We start from the raw sequence: 18,474 nt of genomic DNA on the forward strand, positions 1-18,474 counted from the left end.
ACTCAATTACTAGCAAATTATATTCACATATATATATATATATGAAGATATTCACTAAATTGTACTCTTTTACTGAATTGTTTTCCTTTTATACCAAATTTCTATTCAATCCACTAAATAGTATTATTTTATTATATTGCATCCTTGTGTTCAATTCACTAAGTTGTATAATTTTTTCCCTTGTTATTTAATTGCTGTTAATTCAATAGATCTTGTTGTCTGATTTTAATTTCATTTACAACAGCACCAAGAAGAAAAGGGGCTTACTGAGAGCAAGCAAACTTAATCCTCTGCCAAGGACACAAATTTAGAGGGCAAAAAATTAAAAAACCCCACAGCATCAGCCCAGCTTCCCAGTGAGAAGGGTTGGAACTCTCTGCCCTCAACACTTCCCCAGCAGGTTTACAAAGGTAACTGGGATCTAAGCTGTGCCCTCTGAACCAACAGAGCCAACCTCCCTTCAAGCTGAAAAACCACAGCCCCAGTTATAGCCCTGGGTGCCTCCTGTGCCCCAGAGAATGGCCCGGCTCACCCGGCCCAGCCTGGCCCGAGCAGCCCGGACTGGCCTCAAGGGATGGGCTCCACCTGCCCGCTGTGCCCACAGGCCAGGCCCAAGGGCTCACAAGAGGCTTCCTCCCAGCTCTGCAAAACCTTGGCCAAGACTGTCCCCTTTGCTGTGCTGAGAAGAGTAAAAAACCCTCTCAGTTTAACCCCACTGCACTCCTCCTGGGGAATCCCTGCACACCTTAGGAGAGAGCCCAAATTTTCCCTGTGTGCCTCATGAGGTGCAGGCCCAGGTGATGCCACTGAAGGAAATGTTCCCTCACAGCCCAGGGACGCTCAGCATGGGTTCCCCCAGCCCCTCAGGGCCCCACCGCTGGTCACGGCAGCCCCTGCCTGGCTCCTGCCTGCCCACACCGTGGGCACCCCCGGCTGCTCCTGGACATGGAGCTCAGCTGGGGCTGGTGCCGTGTGGGCTTTGCTGGTGGTACCAGCTGGACACTGGGGTGACAGCTCCATCTCTTTATTTGAAAAAAAACCATGGGCCAACCCCTGCTCTGGTGGACAGGGGCTGCCCAATTTCAGTCCTGGCCAGGGAACAGGGCCAGGGGGCTCAGGGGCAGAGGGTCTCGCTTGGGAGGTGTGGGTCTTGGGATGCCCTCAAGACGGGGATGCAGCCGCAGCACAGCAGATGGGGAGAGATGTGAAGAGCGAGGATAACAGGTCAGCTTCTCAGAGACTAAAATCTTTGGCTGCTCTTCTGAAGCTGCAGAGGTGCTCCTGTGGAGAGAGGAGGTGGCTGAGGCCCCCAGCTACCGCTGGCACTCAGGGACCCTCCTGCACAGCAGGGCCCAGAGCGGCCAAGGCTCCCCAGCATGGCTGGAGCTGCTGGCACAGCTTGGCCCAGCTGGACAGCTGCCCCTCCAGGCCCCAGCGAGCAGGGGATGGCTCTGGGCAGGGTCCCTGACCAGGAGCGGGCCCCAGAGCACCTCTGCCTTTCAAGGGCAATCTCATCCCCGCTCTTTCTCCTGCCCACCTTGCTTTGCCTCTGCCTGCTGCTCCTGGGGCTGCTCTTGGCCAGGCAGCCTGAGTGGGAGCCAGCACTGGCTGCAGCCCCAGCGGGCTCCCCAGGACAAGGCCCAGCAATTAAGAGGCCAATGAAAGGCCTGGGCAGCAGCATAACTCTCAGCAGAGTTATTTGGGCAACCAGGGCCTACCCACAAGTGCACAGCAGCCTCACTGGGAATGTTTCCTGACTATGAGCAGCCTTTCAAGAAGCTGTTTGAGGCCGAGATTGCAAAACACTCACCGTTTTCCCTTCTGGCAATACCAGATTCCGGCACAGCACATCATCAGGAAAACTGCTCCACCAGCCACAATGGCCATTAACTTAATCAAACCATCTGTTCCCTGGTAGAAAACTCTTCTCATGCTCTCCCAGATCTTCTGAGCATGTGCTGTGGTGCCAGCTGCATCTGTGGGAGCAATGGGCAGCGTGAGCCTGTGCTGTGCTCCACTGCTGAGCTGGCAGCACGCTGGATACAGCCAGGACGTTCTCTGTTTCCCCCAGAGCTGGGGCCTGCAGGCACCTTGCCACCCCTTGGCACAAGACTGCTCAACCCCCTGAGCTCGAATGGCACAATTTCTCTGTGCTGTGCTGGTCTTCTCCAGGCAATACTTGTCAAAGACATGGATAAGGATCAGGAAAGTGCCCACGGTTTTGGAAATGCTCCAGGGCCACCCCTCTTCCAAACAGACCCTAAACCTGAACTAGCCTGAGACTGGAAATTTTCAAGGGATCTCAAGGTGTGCGTGGCCCATGGTGCAGTTTGGGCTCCCTGTCACCTGATGCCAAATGCCTTCCTGCAGAGGCTGGGGAGAAGCTGCAGCCAGGCCAGGCTGGGAATCAGCCCTACAGGCCATGAAAGCAGCAGTGGGGCAGCAAGGCTGCCATGGATTCCTTCCTGCTGTGCCGGGCACACGGCGTGTCCTGATGTTCAGAGAAAGCCCCTGGCTGCTGAGTGTCAGGAGGAGGCTGAGGGACATGGACCCACCATGGCATCCCTCCAGATCATTCAGGACTATGTCCAGGTATTTGAGTTCCCCCATTGCTACATTACTATCTCCTATAGGTTTGTTCTTCTTTCTCAGGGGACCATTATATAAAGTATTTGCATTTCCCAGGAATGGATCCCACAGAACCAGTGGTCAGCCTGTGGGATCAGCAGGGAGGCACCACACACCCCAGTGATGGGAGCTGGGCTTGCTGGCAGAATTTAGCTCAGGAGCTGGGAAAGTCCTCCCTGCAGACACACCTATAACTCAACAGCCACAGAAGCTTCAGTCATGTCTGCTGATCTGCACAGGCAGCACTGAGCCACAGGAGCAGTGAGAGGATCACGCAGGGTGAGGGCACAACCATGTACGGCTCTGTCCTGGCACCTGCAGAGATGCCACCGTGGCCGAGCCTTGGGCTCTGAGCTGGAGGCTCTCCCAGGGGGAAAGGCCTTGACCTACCCTCATAATCTTCCTCATCATCAGGCTCAGTAACTGATATGGATTGGGAATCCGGATCATCTTCATCATCAGGTTCATCTGCAAAGAAAGTCAGGACAGAACAACTCCCGTGACACTGCTGAAGATTCTTCTTCAGGCTGGAGTGGCAGTGAGTACACCCAGGTGACTGCTGCCCTCCAAGGCACTTCCTCATCTCTGCCTTCAACTCAGTAGCAAGGGCAGGGGGACCACGTGCCTGCAGTGGGCCCACAGTGGGATGGAAGGAGCCCCTTGCATGGCAGTCAGGGGAGAAAGGACTCCCTGGAGCTGCCAGCAGCTCTGAACTGAGCCTCAAGCAGGGCCAGGGCTTGGCAGCTGGAGCAGGAGCATCTCAGGTTCCCTGGGGCCAGAAAGGAGCCACACAAGGCAGAGCCCCAGGGCACAGCCCTGAGCCCAGCCCTTCCCTCTCTGCTCTTCTCTGTGGCTGCACAGAGCACACGGAAGGAGACACTGGCATTGCACACAGGAAGAGGATTGACAGCTAAATGCTCCTTCCTCCCACTGACAGCAATGCTGTGGGATCACTCAGGGCTCCAGAAGGGAGCAGGGCAAGGTTTCCAGAATCCGTCAACCTTCAGACTCTTGAAGGAAATGGCACATGAGTGAGCTCTTGCCACCTTGACACGGATTGTTCTGTGCGGAAAGGGACATTGAGAACTTGCCTCCAGCATCTGGCAAGGTCTTCAAACCGCCATTTACCAGCACTTCCAAATGCTCCATGTCACCATCCCAATCTAGAAGGGAGCACAGATCAGAACCATTCCATGGTGAGCTGGGATCCCCTTCTGCCTTAGGGAACTGGGCATTGCAAGGGTGTCAGGGAAGGCCATGGGAGCCAGATGTCAATGGACATGGCCAAAGCTGCAGAGGGGCCTGAGGAAAGCTCTGGACTGGCTCTGGACATTCTCAACACCTTTTCCATGCTCTGTGCAAAATCCCTGAAAGGCAGGCACTGCCAAGGAGCAGAGATTTACATCTCAAGCCTCAGCAGGGCTCAGGCCCAGAGGCACAGCAATTACCTCCTGGGACTGTGCCTGGCATGGCCTCCCTTCCTGCAGCAGAGGCTGCCCATGAGCCACTGCTTCCTCCGGGAAATGGCACCTTCAGCACAGCCTTTGGGTTCATCTCTGAAGGAAGGAAGAGCCACAGCTGGATCAGATGGAACCATTCCCCGTTGAGGAGGTGGCATGTTCAAGTGGCAATATTTGTTAAAGTCATGGTTAAGGATCAGGAGAAAGGCCAGGTTATTTGGGCTGGCCAGGGCCCTCCCTCCTCCAAACAGCCCCTACACCTGATCTAGCCCAAGACCGGGAAATTGCAAGGGATCTCTGGCTGTGCATGGCCTGTGCTGCAGTTTGGGCTCCCTGTCAGCTGATGCCAAATGCCTTCCTGCAGGGACTGGGGAGAAGCTGCAGCCAGGCCAGGCTGGGAAACAGCCCTGTAGGCCATGAAAGCAGCAGTGGGACAGCGAGGCTGACATGGATGCCTTCCTGCTGTGCCAACCATAGCATGTCCAGATGTGCAGAGAAAGCCCCCGGCTGCTGAGTCACAGGAGAAGGCTGAGGGACATGGGCTCACTATGGCGTCTCTCCAGTTCACTCAACATCTTATCCATGTGTTTGGATGTCTCCAGCGACTTACTATCCTCTGTAGGTTTGTTCCTCCCTCTTGGAGAACCTTAACAGAAAGTATTTCCATTTCAGATTAATGGATCCCATAGAACCAGGGCTCAGCCTGTGGGATCAGCAGGGACAAACCACTCACCCCTGTGATGGGAGCTGGGCTTGCGTGCAGCAACCAGAAAAGGAGCTTGAAATGTCCTTGATGCAGACACACCTGTAACTCAACAGCCACAGAAGCTTCTGTCACCTGGTTTGTGACAGGTTGTCAATGATTATTTCTTGTTGGGACAGTGAGAACATACCTGCATGGGGCTCCAGAGGCTTAAAATCTTCATGCAGCCAAGCTGCTGGAGGAGCCTTCCTACCACCCTCATCTGGAAGGGAGCACAGATCAGAACCATTCCATGGTGTGCTGGGACCCCCTTCTGCCTTAGGGAACTGGGCACTGCAAGGGGGTCGGGGGATGGCCAAGGGAGCCAGATGTCAGTGGACATGGCCAAAGCTGCAGAGGGGCCTGGAGAGCTCTGGGCTGGCTCTGGACACTCTCCACCTTCTTTGCAGGCCCTGTGCAATATCCCTGGTGGGGCAGCGGCACCAGCCCAGGGCCCAGGGGCTCTCCCTGCCACAGAGGAAACCATTAAGCCCTGGGCCAAACTGCAGCATTCAGTGCCACAGATGTCCCTACCTTCCTCCTGCCCTCTCTCCTGCCCTCCGTCCTTCAGCTGGGACAGCTCCCCCAGCCCAAGGGGACAGAGCCAGGCCCTCTCAGGGCACACTGGAGCTTTACCCTCCCCTCAGCCCTTTCCCCACCATGGACATTCCTTACAGCCGCTGCCAGGTTTTGGGATGTGTCTCCCATGGAGGGACCTCAGCAGAACTGCTCAGTAGCCGAGTGCCCTGAGCCTGCTCAGGATAATTCCTCTGCACTGTGCTCACACAGCCAAGCAACAGAGATGGCAGCTCAAGCCTCAGCAGGGCTCAGGCCCAGGGGCACAGCAATTACCTCCTGGGACTGTGCCTGGCATGGCCTCCCTTCCTGCAGCAGAGGCTGCCCATGAGCCACTGCTTCCTCCGGGAAACGCTGCCTTCAGCACAGCCTTTGGGTTCATCTCTGGAGAAAAGAAGAGCCACAGCTGGATCAGGTGGGGCTGTTCCCCAACAGGAAGGTGGCATCTTCAAAAGGCAATACTTGTCCAAGTCATGAATAAGGTTCAGGAAGCCATCAAAACTTCGGAGCCAGGACAGGGCCCTCCCTCCTCCAAAGAGCTGCCATTCCACATCTACCCCAAGACTGGGAAATTGCAAGGGATCTCTGGCTGTGCATGGCCTGTGCTGCAGTTTGGGCTCCCTGTCAGCTGATGCCAAATGCTTTCCTGCAGAGGCTGGGGAGAAGCTGTAGCCAGGCCAGGCTGGGAAACAGCCCTGCAGGCCATGAAAGCAGCAGGGGGCAGTGAAGCTGCCATGGATCCCTTCCCACTGTGCCAGGAACGGCGTGTCCAGATGTGCAGAGAAAGCCCCCGGCTGCTGAGTCTCAGGAGAAGGCTGAAGGACATGGACCCACCATAGCGTCTATCCAGTTCACTAAGCATCTTGTCTTCTGTGGGTTTATTCCTCCCTCTAGGAGAACCTTAACAAAAAGTATTTCCATTTCAGATGAATGGATCCCACAGAACCAGGGCTCAAGCCTGTGGGATCTGCAAGGACACACCACTCACCCCTGTGATGGGAGCTGGGCTTGCGTGCAGCAACCAGAAAAGGAGCTTGAAATGTCCTTGATGCAGACACACCTGTAACTCAACAGCCACAGAAGCTTCTGTCACCTGGTTCATGACAGGTTGTCAATGATTATTCCTTGTTAGGACAGTGAGAATATACCTGCATGGGGCTCCAGAGGCAGAAAATCTTCATGCAGCCAAGCTGCTGGAGGAGCCTTCCTACCACCCTCATCTGGAAGGGAGCACAGATCAGAACCATTCCATGGTGTGCTGGGACCCCCTTCTGCCTTAGGGAACTGGGCACTGCAAGGGGGTCGGGGGATGGCCAAGGGAGCCAGATGTCAGTGGACATGGCCAAAGCTGCAGAGGGGCCTGGAGAGCTCTGGGCTGGCTCTGGTCACTCTCCACCTTCTTTGCAGGCCCCATGCAACATCCCTGGTGGGGCAGTGGGACCAGCCCAGGGGCTCTGGGGACTCTCTCCCACGCACAGAGGAAGCCCTCCCTTAAGCCCTGGGGGAAAACCATTCCCAATGCTTCCCAGGGAGAAGGAAGTGCTGTCTCAGGAAAGGGAAGCCAGGCCCTGGGCTCACCTGCTCCCTGTGCTCGCCATGGAGCAGCCTGGGCAGCCCTGTCAGGCAGGGCCACTGCCAGGAGGAGCAGGAGGAGGAGGCGCAGAGCAAAGGCCATGGTGCCTTGCCCACTGCCAGTCCTGCAGCTCTTGCTGCCACCACTGTCCTGACACCGCTGTCCCAGTGTCAGCACCGCTGCTGCCGCCGCTGCTGCTGCCACAACAGTCGTGGTCAAAGACTGACTGCTCAATCCTTGTGGTGCTGTGCAACCACGGGTCTCTGGGAGCTCTGTGACCTCAGAGCCTGCTGTCACCTCAGCCTGCTGTCACCCCAGAGACTGCTGTGACCTCATGGCCTTGGCTGTACCCCCTGAGTGTTCTCCCATCTGTACTCCAATCTGTACTGGACTGATTGTAAATCTTTGACTTCATCAAAGGGTCATTGCTAAACAAAACCTTGGTTTTGCCTGCTGACATTGCTGGTCATGTTCTGTCCCATGAGATGCTCTTGATGGTTGCCTCTTTTCCTGGGCATGGCACTGGAGGAGGTCCAGGCCCAGGTGATGCCACTGAAGGAAATGTGCCCTCAGCCCAGGGACACTCAACACAGACTCCCCCAGCCCCTCAGTGCCCCGCTGCTGGTCACAGCAGCCCCTGCCTGGCTCCTGCCTGCCCACACCGTGGTCAGCCCCGCCTGCTCCTGGACATGGAGCTCAGCCAGGGCTGGTGCTGTGTGGGCTTTGCTGGTGGTACCAGCCAGACACTGGGGTGACAGCTCCATCTCTTTATTGGAACAGAAGAGCTGTGTCAGGCCCTGCCCTGGCAGGAGGGACCCACCTTCAGTCCAGGCGACAGAGCAGGGCGGGTCCCTTCAGGGACACAGGGCCTTGCTTTGGGTGGTGGCAGCATCTGCACAGCAGCAAGCTGGTAACGCAGCTGTGACAGGGACATCATGTATGGGCATGGAGATGTGAAATGTGTGGTGCAGGTGTCCCTGAGGGAGGTGTTGGCCTTTCCTGTGAAGCTGCAGAGGGGAACCTGTTGAGAGAGGAGATGGCTGAGGCCCCAGCTGCAGCTGGCACACAGGGACCCTCTTGCACACTGGGAGATTCTCACTGTGCTCAAAGTTTCCCTCTGAAGACTAAGAGGTGAATGTGGATGGGCTTAGCAACTGGTCTGCAGCCAAACAATTGAGTTAGCAAAAGAAGAAATAGAGAAAATACAAGTTTATCCATAGCAAGGAAGAAAGCAAGGCCGTTAGCATGGAAACCAATAAAAAGGTGCATAAGGGGTATTTACAGTTGTAATAAATGGAATTGGTTCGTGCTAACTAAATTGTAGCTGTTATTAAAGTTAGAAACAATCAAGAATCAGTGTTACAAAGCAGATGTACCCCTGTGCAGATGTTACATGTCAAAATTAAGGTACAGGATGTAGTTTAGAAGATAAATGGTGTCTCAAGACCAAAATGGCCTTGAGATGGACCAAAATTAGACCAAATTTAGGCATTGGGCGTAAGGATTAGTAAATATAAGGCAAATTAGTAGACTAACATAACACAAGGCTTAGTACACACATACAAACCTGTAAGGTTTTCCAAAGGACAATGAGGAAGAGGAGAAGCCTTCGCCAAAAGACCACCAAAAGAAGACTGAAGACCTCCTAACAACAAGTGAGGCATGTGCCGTGAAGGAAAATGATGTAAAGTCAGAAAAATCGGAAATAGGAGGAAACTTACAGGAAACATTAATGAATATGTATAAGCATACAGTATATGAGTTTAGCTTGAAGTGCTTTGTTTTGAAGGTGAGGCAGGGTGGGAAGCCTCCATACCCTGGTGGGTTTTGCTTATGCTTTAATCATACTTAATTACTAGTAGATTATATATATAAATTTTATTTTTTTATTAAACTGTATTATTTTACTAAACTGCATTCTTTTACACCACACTATTATTCAGTTTAGTAAATTGTATTCATTTTTAATTAAACTGCCATTAAGCCAAGGGACCTAGTTGTCAAAATTCTAATTTCATTTATAACAATATTTTAGCAAAGAAAGCTGGTACAACAACATTGGTATTTAAAAAACATGACACAATATGAGCTATATTAACAAAGAAGGCACCTTACAGTGACAACATTCTACTGTTCAAACTGTAAAACATCTTTGTGTACTAATCAGAAGGTCGTGATTTACTCTTTATCATCCTGATGCTGAATGTCTCTGTAGGCAGTCTGGTCACAGGGAAGAATGAATCCCTTGCAGGCTGCCCCTGTTTGGACAACCTGCTCCTCACCCCAAGCCTCAGCATGTCTGACATGGCCCACCTGGGACTGACATCCCAAAACATTGATAACATTTCTCTTTATAATTTTTCTTTATCATTAAAATCTAATTACTTAATAAAAATAAAATTTTATTTTTTTATAATAATATTGTTCTGTATTTTTAGAACCTAATTTTTATATTTACATAAAAGAATTGATACATTTTTAGCAACTAAAAACATTATCATTCCTTGGTCAAAGTACCACAATTCCCTTCATTAATTAATTGATCACTATTTCTCCCTTTTTATGCTAATTACACCTATTTTTAGTCCTTTCATAATATTTTTTAATCATTTTCTCAGACAGGGTAAAAGGGACCACTTTGGGGTCCATGGAAACTTTTCTGAGGAACATTTGTGGCAGTTTTGTGTCTGGAGAGGGAATTTAGAGACAACCTGGGGGTCTGGAGGACACCTGGGGGAGCCAGGTGGGCACTTAGGGATTTTGTGGGACAATTCGGGGCCTGGGGGAGCACTTGGGGGTCCAGGGTGGCACTTGGAAGTCAGGAAGGGGAATGTGGGGACACTTCGGGGTCCGGGCGAGCACTTGGGGGGCTGTAACGGGGAATCTATGGGCCGCGGGGGATGATGGGAGTTGTAGGCGCCGGTATAATACAGTTTAATGGGGCCGCGGAGCATCACGGGAGTTATAGGCGCATCTCCAGTGGATTCCGGTGGGTCGTGGGGCATGACGGGAGATGGAGTCATGGCAGAAATAGCGCTCTATGGGTTCCGCGGAGCATGATGGGAGCTGTAGTCCAGGAAGTGGCTCGGAAGGCGCGTTTGGTGGCGTGTGGAAGCACTTGGAGAGCACTTCTGCGTCCGAGCCGTGGCTGCAGGTCCTCGGGGCGAATGTATACGGCTCGGGAGCACTTGGGGGGAACCTGGGGAGCTGTAACTGGGCCCTTTTGGGCAGGGGACACGGCAGGAGGTTTGGGCGTGGAACTGTGTTCTGGGATGATGGGAGATGAATTCCCAGCCATGTCTGGAAGGGGCATCTGTGGGGTCGGGAGCATTCAGGGATCCAGGGACGCTTTGGAGGGTCCTGAACGGGTGCTGAGTGGACACTCGGGGATCTTGGAGGGTTTGGGGCACACTTATGGGACATATGGGGGGCAATACTGGGGTTCTGGGGAGCGCAGGGCATATTCCCAGTTTCTCCCAGTTCCTTCCAGCATGATCCCATTTGATCTCAACTCTCCCAGTCAGCCTCAGCACGATCCCATTCACTCCCAGTATATCACATTTGCCCCCAACCTGGTCTCAATTGCCCCCTGCAGCCTCCTACTCACTGCCAGTATCATCCCAGTATGATCCCAGTAAGATCTGTCTCCCTCAGTGTGATCGCAGTCTCTCCTGGCATGGTCCCAGCTGCTCCCAGTATCATCCCAGTATGATGTCAGTACACAGCCAGTGCAATCTCAGCCACTGCCAGGACGATCCCAGGATGATCCCAGTACAAACCAGTCCCTGCCAGTGCTGCCACTCCTGGGATCCCCCAGCCCTCTCTGTGTTCCCCCCTCCCGCATCTCCCCAGAGGAGCCTCAAGGGTTGGCAGTCCCCAGCCAGGGTCCCCAGCCAGCCCCAGGTTGGATCTGCTGCCCCCAATTTTCCCAGTCTCCCAGCGGGTGGGAGCAGCGGAGAGCCCCGCGCTGCCCATCCTGACCTGTCCCGGCTCCATCCCCGCTCCTGCCATGGGCTGTGAGGGGTTCGGGAATGGGTCACTGAGGGTGTCACTGCTCCTGGGGGAGGAGGGGGAGGGATGGAAGAGGAGGGACAAAGGAAGATCATAGAAAGAAGAAGGAACCACAAATTCACGGGACCCTCAATAGCCTGGAGAGGAGCAGGGGGGAATCCTTGGACCCCCTGCACTCCAAAGCAGAGCATCAGGGGAGAAGGGGCCATGGGAATCCAAAAAGCCCCATCATCCCTAAATGAGGAGATGGAAACAGGGGAAACTTTTTAGATTCCTGGAACTCCCAGTAGCCTGAAAAGGGCAGGGACTGAGCAGACAGGGGAACCTGAGTGCAAGTGTAACCCCAAGCAGCTGAGACAGGGAGGAACCCCTGAACACCAAAGGGGAGAGACCAGAGATGGGGAACTCCTGGGAGGCAATTTCAGGGCTGAATTTTGGTGTCTGGGAGGTTTTTATGGGCCCCAGATGACCGGTGACTTCTAGAGATGGTCTTGGACCGAGAGACATTCAAAGTCAATGTACTCTTCCCCTGTTTTACCCATACCAGGATTTCCCAATCCCAGACCTTGTCTGGATGGAGAAGGAGGCTGTGAGGAAGAGGAAGATGCCCCAGAACACCCAAGCACGTGAGGAGGAAGTCAGTGCCCCTTTCCCTCTCTCCTGCTCCATCTCCCAGCTCAGCATGGCCCCCAGCTGCAGGACAACCCCGCTGCCGACACCGTCCTGCCGGGGATGCACTGGGGGGGATCTCCTTCCCCTTCCATCTGGCACGGAGGCAAATCCCATCCTCTCCTTGTCCTTCCTCCCCCAGTCAAGGAGCTGAGGATGGAGACCAGGGAGGACAAATCCCCATGGCAGAACCTCGTGGAAGAGGCTGATTTGAGCAGCTCCACAGCGCAGGAATCCAATGGGGAGGAAAAGCCCCAGAGATCCCGCAGGAGGGGCTCCAAACCCATCCCAGGGTGCTCTGAGGAGGAAAGACCCACCCTGTGCCGGGAAGGCGGCCGGAGATCCAGCCGGGGCTCTGAGCTGGTGGTCCATGAGCAGCTTCACAAAGGGCAGAAGCGCTACAAGTGCTTGGAGTGTGGGAAGAGCTTCAGCCGGAGCAGCAAACTGATCCGCCACCAGATGATCCACACTGGGGAATGGCCCTACAAGTGTGGGAAATGTGGGAAGGGCTTCAGCTGCAACTCCGAATTCATCTGTCACCAGCACATCCACACTGGGGAGAGGCCCTACGAGTGTCCTGAGTGTGGGAAGAGGTTTCAGAGGAGCTCTCATCTCCTCGTGCACCAGCGGATTCACACAGATGAGAAGCCCTTCCGCTGCCCTGACTGTGGGGAGGGCTTCAAGCACAATTCCACCCTTGTCAGGCACCAGCGCATCCACACTGGGGAGAGGCCCTACGAGTGTCCCCAGTGTGGGAAGAGCTTCAGAAACAGCTCCTACCTGACCATCCACCAGAGGACCCACACTGGGGAACGGCCCTATGAGTGTGGGGAATGTGGGATGACCTTCAGCCAGAGGTCCCAACTGACCATTCACCAGATGATCCACACTGGGGAGAGGCCCTACAAATGTCTCCAGTGTGGGGAGAGGTTTCGCATCAGCTCCACTCTCCTCGTGCACCAGCGGATTCACACAGAGGAGAGGCCCTTCCGCTGCCCTGACTGCGGGAAGGGCTTCAAGCGAAACTCCCACCTCATCTCCCACCGGCGCAGCCACAGCGGGGAGAGGCTCTACAAATGTCCCCAGTGTGGGGAGAGCTTCACCCAGAGCTCTAACTTGACCAGACACCAACAGAGGCACCACTAAGGGAAGCCCTGCGAGTGCCCCAAGTGCAGGAAGAGCTTCATATGCTGCTCCAGCTCCATCCCCCATGGGAGGACCCACGTTGGGCAGAGCCCTGATGACCCATGTTCCCAGTGATCTGTGTTGGGAACACACTGGGCTGGTGGTCCTTTTGTTTTGTTCCGATTATCTTTTGATTCATCTTTATCCTTGTAAAACAGACAAAATTGGGGTAAAAGTCTATAAATTCATCAAAGGCATCTAGAGCCTCACATTTTACTAGTGCTTCAAGGTAATCTGGTATTCAGGGAAATACTTGGGGGTTGTGGAGCTATTTGGTGGAGTTTTCTCCATTTTTTGGCACTCAAAGCAACGAGAGTTTTATCTGTCACCTCAAAACCACTCAGTGCCACTGAAAACTGCACAGTGCCACTCAAAACTATTGGATTCCACAACCCCTCCGGGTGTGATGCCTTAAGTTTTAGCTTTCATGTTTTTCATATTTTGCACTGTCTAGGTTTGTAGTTTTGAACTTCATATTAAGTGTTGGTGAGCTCTCTTCACAGAGTAGGTAGACAAAACAATTCCTTTTCTAGCTTGATACCCAGGACAATCATTACAAGTTCCAGGCTCAAAAGCATAAACAAGGGTGGACTGAAGAGAGAAAACAAGGACAGGACTTCATCATCTGAAGCTAAAATTGGACCATGAACCCAAATATGCAGATGGACCTCAACTTACAAAAATGTGAGACCTCGTGATGAGTTGTTTGTTTTTGTTTTTTTTTGACCATTTTTGGTCCATTTTGGGTGTAGCCCTGGGCAGGCTCTTGTAAGGTGTATCCTTTAAGGCCTTTTAATAAACTTTATTCTTAACTCTGTCTTGGCTCTGTTCTAGGTCAGCCTTCTGAAGGCATCGGGTGGAATGGGGTTGGAAGGGGATTGGGTGAAGTGGGATGCAGATTGGGGGTGTGACATGGGCATTGGGTGGGGCAGGATAGGTGTGATGGAGTTTGGGAGGTGTGAAATGGGGGAAATCAGGCTTGGGAAGGGGGTCTTGATGTCAAGCAGGGATGGGATGGGTTGGGGTTGGGATTGGGGATATGGGGTGGGGCCTGCAATGAGACAGCCAAAGTTTGGGGATAATGATGAAGGGAGGGCGTGTCCGTTACTGAGTGAGTTTTTGGATATTCCACATTCCTGAAGAGATTTTGGGGTATCCCACATTTCTGAGGCAGTTCTGGGGCACTCCCCAGCTCTTGGGGGGTTCCTGAGAGCAGCTCCATGGAGCCCCATTGTCAGGGGTAGTTGCCATGGGCATGAGCTCAGAGCTGCAGCCAGAGTGTGTTGCCTTGGTGCTGGAGAGCAGAGAAATGATGAATGGTCCCAGACATCTCCAGTGTGTGTTTGGGGGGCAGAACAAGTTCTGAATGGGTGGTGCAGTCTCTGCCCTAGCCCAGCCACTGCAGCCTCTGCTCCAGCCCCAAAGTGGCTGCCAAGCCCCTGGCACCCCAAAAACCCCACCTGGGAGAGGAACCACAGCAGGTGAGGCTGTGACACGGGTGTGACACTTGTTGGGAAGGTAGAATTAGAAAGAAATTATAAATATGACTCCTTAGCCAGAAAGGCTAAGGAAGAAATACAAATGAAAGAACAGTTTGAATAATTGAAAGAAGCCGGTCTGGTATGCCAGAACACATTCTTTCCCCCAGTAAAACTAAGCTAAGACCCCTCTTCCCAGCCTTATAAGGAAAGGTCTGAAGGACCCTGAGATAACTAAAAATATGCAAAAGCAGCGATTTCTATAGGTCACACACAAATGTTACTGTATTAGTATACTTAGAAAGATTGGTTAGTGAAGGAATAAAATATTCAATGTATAGGTTATATAAGCAACTGTAAAGGAGAGCTCTCTCTCTTGCTACGCTCTCTTGTCTCTCTTGCCTCACTTTTTCTACGCTCTTTTTCCTGCTCTTTTTACTTCTCTTCTTTATGCTCTTTTCCCAGCTCTCTCACTTCTGTTCTGCTACTCTCTTTCTTAGCTATCTTAAGTCTTGAACTCATGTATTCATATTTTACTCCCTTTTGTATTGTTCCCTCTGAGCCTGCTTTGAGCTTCATCTGCTGGCTCCTAGCAGGTTCTCTCTCTCTCCCACGCCCTGAAATAAACTACTGACATCTAACTCGATTATAGAGGTCTCTGCCGTGTCCCGGAACGTCCACACCCCGAAAGCGTCTCTTACAGACACTGACATGTGCCACAGCCCCGGAGCTCACAGCAGCTGAGATGGCGCTGGATCCAAGGCTGACTGTGGATCTCTGTCCCTCTCTCTTCTCTTGAATTCCTTTTCTCCAAATCTGTATAATTTGAAGTTGGATGGATTAGAGTTTGCTTAGTCAGTGCTCTGTGAAGTGCTTTACTGTAATTCCATGTCACTTTATGATTTCCCAAGTACTTCATTCTCTAAATTTTGCAAGTAAAAGTTTGTTTCCCCCCTCCTGGGAAGCTAGTTGTTTTCTCCCATGCACTGCCCGAGGAGATCGAGGTACCTCAGGTCCCTTTTCAGCAGGGGCCGAGCGAGCCTGGGGCACAGCACAGGGAACTGCAATGCTGAGCCAGCCCTGGCTGGGTTGGAGGAAGCAGAAAGGCCAAGCCCTGAGCCCAGGCCTGGCCCAGCAGGGCCTGTCCCTCACGGGTGGCTCGGGGCTCTTTGTGGGGTAGTGGGACATGAGGGGCAGCAAGGACAAATGCCATAAAACTGCAAGCCCTGCCAGCCTCCTCAGGGAGGGCCGAGCGAGGAGCAAAGACCTTCCTGGGGCTGTGCCCTGGGCCAGGAGGGATTGTGCCAGTGGAGTTGACCCTAAATTTCTTCTGCCAGGCAGCTTTAGGACACGGAACATGGAGAAGCCAAAGTCAACTCTCAGCTTTCCACAGTCTTCCAGTAGAATCCTGTGTGGGGAGCAGCTTGGGAGCAGGGTTTGTGTGTCAAGGGAGGGGAATTCAGAGCCCTTTTCTCCCCCATGGCCTAAGGATCTGCATTTTCAATGGCCCTGCAGCTGCCAAAGGGGCCTTTTTCACCCAGCTGAGAACAGTTCTGCTGATAACCTGCCCTAAACCTGCTTTTCCTGCAAATGTGCCAATGAAGCCTCATTTTTTGCAGCCCCAGGTCTTGTGCACATGCAGACGTGAAAACTGAAGGATGGAAAGGATCTGCTGGGAGGAGTCCTCTTTTTCTTGTTTTTTTTGGTGGTTTTAATTTTTTAATTTTTTTTTTTAATTGATTCCTGCTGTCAGCTCTGGGCAGAGCTCTGTAACTGTATGTGACACTTGTCTGGGGCACTGTGTGGGTGGCCAAGGGGACCTTCCCTGAGCTGTCTGCAGAGGAATCCACAGCAGCCCAGGCTGGGGGTGCTCAGTGGCCTCTCAGTTCCACTGACTGGATGCAGCTCTGGACGCTTCCCTTGGAGCATCTCCAGGGAGGGAACGCTGGGGCTGCCCTGGCTGTGGTGTCACTGCCAGGGGAACACCGGGGCTGCCCTGCTCCTGCCCCACCCCATCAGCTCTGCCAGTGCCTCGAGGGGACACAAAGGCTGAGCCAAAGGGTGAGAGTTGCACAGGGGGCTGAGCTGGGATCTGGGACCCATCGGGATCATGGAGTCCAGCCCCCGGCCCTGCACAGACACCCCAACAATTGCAGCCTGTGCATCCCTGGCAGCGCTGGCCAAAGGCTCCTGGAGCTGTGGCAGCCTCGGGGCCGTGCCCATTCCCTGGGGAGCCTGGGCAGTGCCCCAGCCTCCTGTGGGGGAAGAAGCTTTTGCTGATCCCCAGCCCTGCTCCGGCCCAGCTCCAGCTGTTCCCTTGGGTCCTGACCCTGCTCACCTGGGCAGAGATCAGAGTTTGCCCAGAGAATCCATGGCTGCCCCTGGATCCCTGGAAGTGTCCAAGGCCAGGTTGGACAGGGCTTGGAGCAGCCTGGGATAGTGGAAGGTGTCCCTGCCCATGGCAAGTGGTGGAATGAGATGAACTTTAAGGTCTCTTCCAAGACAAGGCATTCTGTGATTCTGTGATTTTGGGAGAGATGCTGAAGCTCTGGCTCAGCTTTATATCACCAAATGTCTGGACCCAGCAGCAGCCATGGGTGGGATCATCTCCTCCTCCCTCTCGCTGTGGATGTAACTCACCCAAGGGCAGTGTCATAAATGAAATTGAAATTTGGACGACTAGGTCTATTGGGTTAACAGCAGTTTAATAATAAGAAAAAAAAATGATACAATTTAGTGAATTGAATACAAGAAAACAATTAAATAAAAGAGTACAATTTAGTGGCTTGAATAGCAATTTGATGTAAAGGAATACAATTTAGCAAAAGAGTACAATTTAGTGAATATATTCATATATATATATATATATACACACGCATATGCACACACACCCACACATACAGATATATATATATCATACAGATATATATATATAGATATATAGATATATAGATATGAATATAGCTTGCCAATAATTAAGAATGATTAAAGCACTAGCAAAACTGAACGGGTTATGGGGAGGACTTCTCACCCTACCTCACATATAAAACAAAGCAATTCAAACTAAACTTATATACTGTATGCTTATACATATTCATTCATGTTTCCTGTAAGTCTCTTCCTATTTCCGATTCTTTAATTTTACATCACTGTTCTTCACGGCGCATGTTTCACTTTTTGTTAGGGGGTCTTCAGTCTTCTTTTGGTGGTCTTTGGACAAAGGCTTACATTCATCCTTGTTGTCCTCCAGATAACCTTGCAGGTTTTGTGTGCGTACTAAGCATTGTGTTATGTAAGTAAGCATTGTGTTCCACTAATTAGTCTTACACTTCATAATTTTCAGGCCTGTGCCTGAAGTCATTCCAATTTTGTCCATCTCATGGTCAATTTTCTCTTGGGACATTACTTATCTCAAAACTACATCCGGTATCTTAATTTTAACATGTAATATCTGTAAAGGGGTCCATCTGCCTTGCAACACCAATTCCCCTGATTGCTTCTAGTAATAACTTTCCAAATAGTTACAATTTAGTTAGCACAAATTATTTCCATTTCTTACACTCCCCAAATTCCACTCCCAATATCCCCCCTGCTTCCAGCTCAGGATGGTCCCCCAATGAGACTCCTCCCAAAATCCCACCCCCAAGAAACCTCCCCATCACTGGAAAATCCCCCCACATCCCACCCCAAAATCAGGAATCCTCCCTGAGACCCCTCCCCAAATTCAGGCCTCCCCAAAATGCAGCTCCTCACTGTGATCAGGACTCCTCCCCATCAGTGGAGATTCCCCCAAAACCCAAAAAATCGTCCCCAAATCCCCTTCCCAAAATCAGAACTCTGCCAGCACCCTTGAATTTTCCCCCCAAAACCACCAAATTCCTCCCCAAAAATCCAAAAATTCCTTCCAAATACCCCCAAAACCCCTATAATCTTCCAAAAGTCCCACATCCTCACAAGACTCAAATTCTCCCCCCAAAATTTTCCCCCCAATCCCACCAAATTTTCCACCCCAAAACCCCAATTTTTTTACCCCAAACCCCAAATCCTCCCCCTAAAAAACCCAAAGTTCTCCCCAAAACCCCAAATTTCCCCCCAAACACCCAAATGTTACAAAAAAATCCTTAAATTCCTGCCCTAAAACCCCGAAATTCC

The 18,474-nt window shown here is 52.2% G+C and overlaps 2 protein-coding genes across 3 annotated transcripts in view; one reads left to right on the forward strand and one right to left on the reverse strand.

The window, feature by feature from the left end:
- Nucleotides 1-1,008: 1,008 nt before the first annotated feature.
- On the reverse strand, nucleotides 1,009-7,247 carry LOC147646880 (uncharacterized). 2 transcript variants are annotated; one of them, XM_086872774.1, is made up of 13 exons: nucleotides 6,985-7,247; nucleotides 6,555-6,626; nucleotides 6,395-6,466; nucleotides 6,241-6,306; nucleotides 5,683-5,790; nucleotides 4,982-5,053; nucleotides 4,822-4,893; nucleotides 4,699-4,734; nucleotides 4,077-4,184; nucleotides 3,720-3,791; nucleotides 3,019-3,096; nucleotides 1,811-1,976; nucleotides 1,009-1,281 (listed from the first exon to the last, which is right to left on the reverse strand). In XM_086872774.1, exons 1-13 carry the CDS (start codon nucleotides 7,079-7,081, stop codon nucleotides 1,083-1,085), a joined length of 1,218 nt encoding a protein of 405 aa, XP_086728900.1. In that variant the 5' UTR covers nucleotides 7,082-7,247; the 3' UTR covers nucleotides 1,009-1,082. The 2 variants fall into 2 exon arrangements, with proteins under 2 accessions (XP_086728900.1, XP_086728899.1); XM_086872773.1 differs by having other exon boundaries at nucleotides 4,636-4,734; nucleotides 6,985-7,211.
- Nucleotides 7,248-11,564: 4,317 nt separating this feature from the next.
- Nucleotides 11,565-18,474, forward strand: part of LOC147646881 (uncharacterized) — a 450,805-nt gene continuing 443,895 nt past the window's right edge. The window contains 2 exon segments of the mRNA XM_086872717.1: nucleotides 11,565-11,627; nucleotides 12,203-12,569. Of these exon segments, the coding sequence (XP_086728843.1) occupies nucleotides 11,565-11,627; nucleotides 12,203-12,569 (430 nt within the window).

Source organism: Cyanistes caeruleus, unplaced genomic scaffold (assembly GCF_971803275.1).
Source record: "Cyanistes caeruleus unplaced genomic scaffold, bCyaCae1.hap1.1 HAP1_SCAFFOLD_76, whole genome shotgun sequence".
NCBI lineage: Eukaryota > Metazoa > Chordata > Aves > Passeriformes > Paridae > Cyanistes > Cyanistes caeruleus.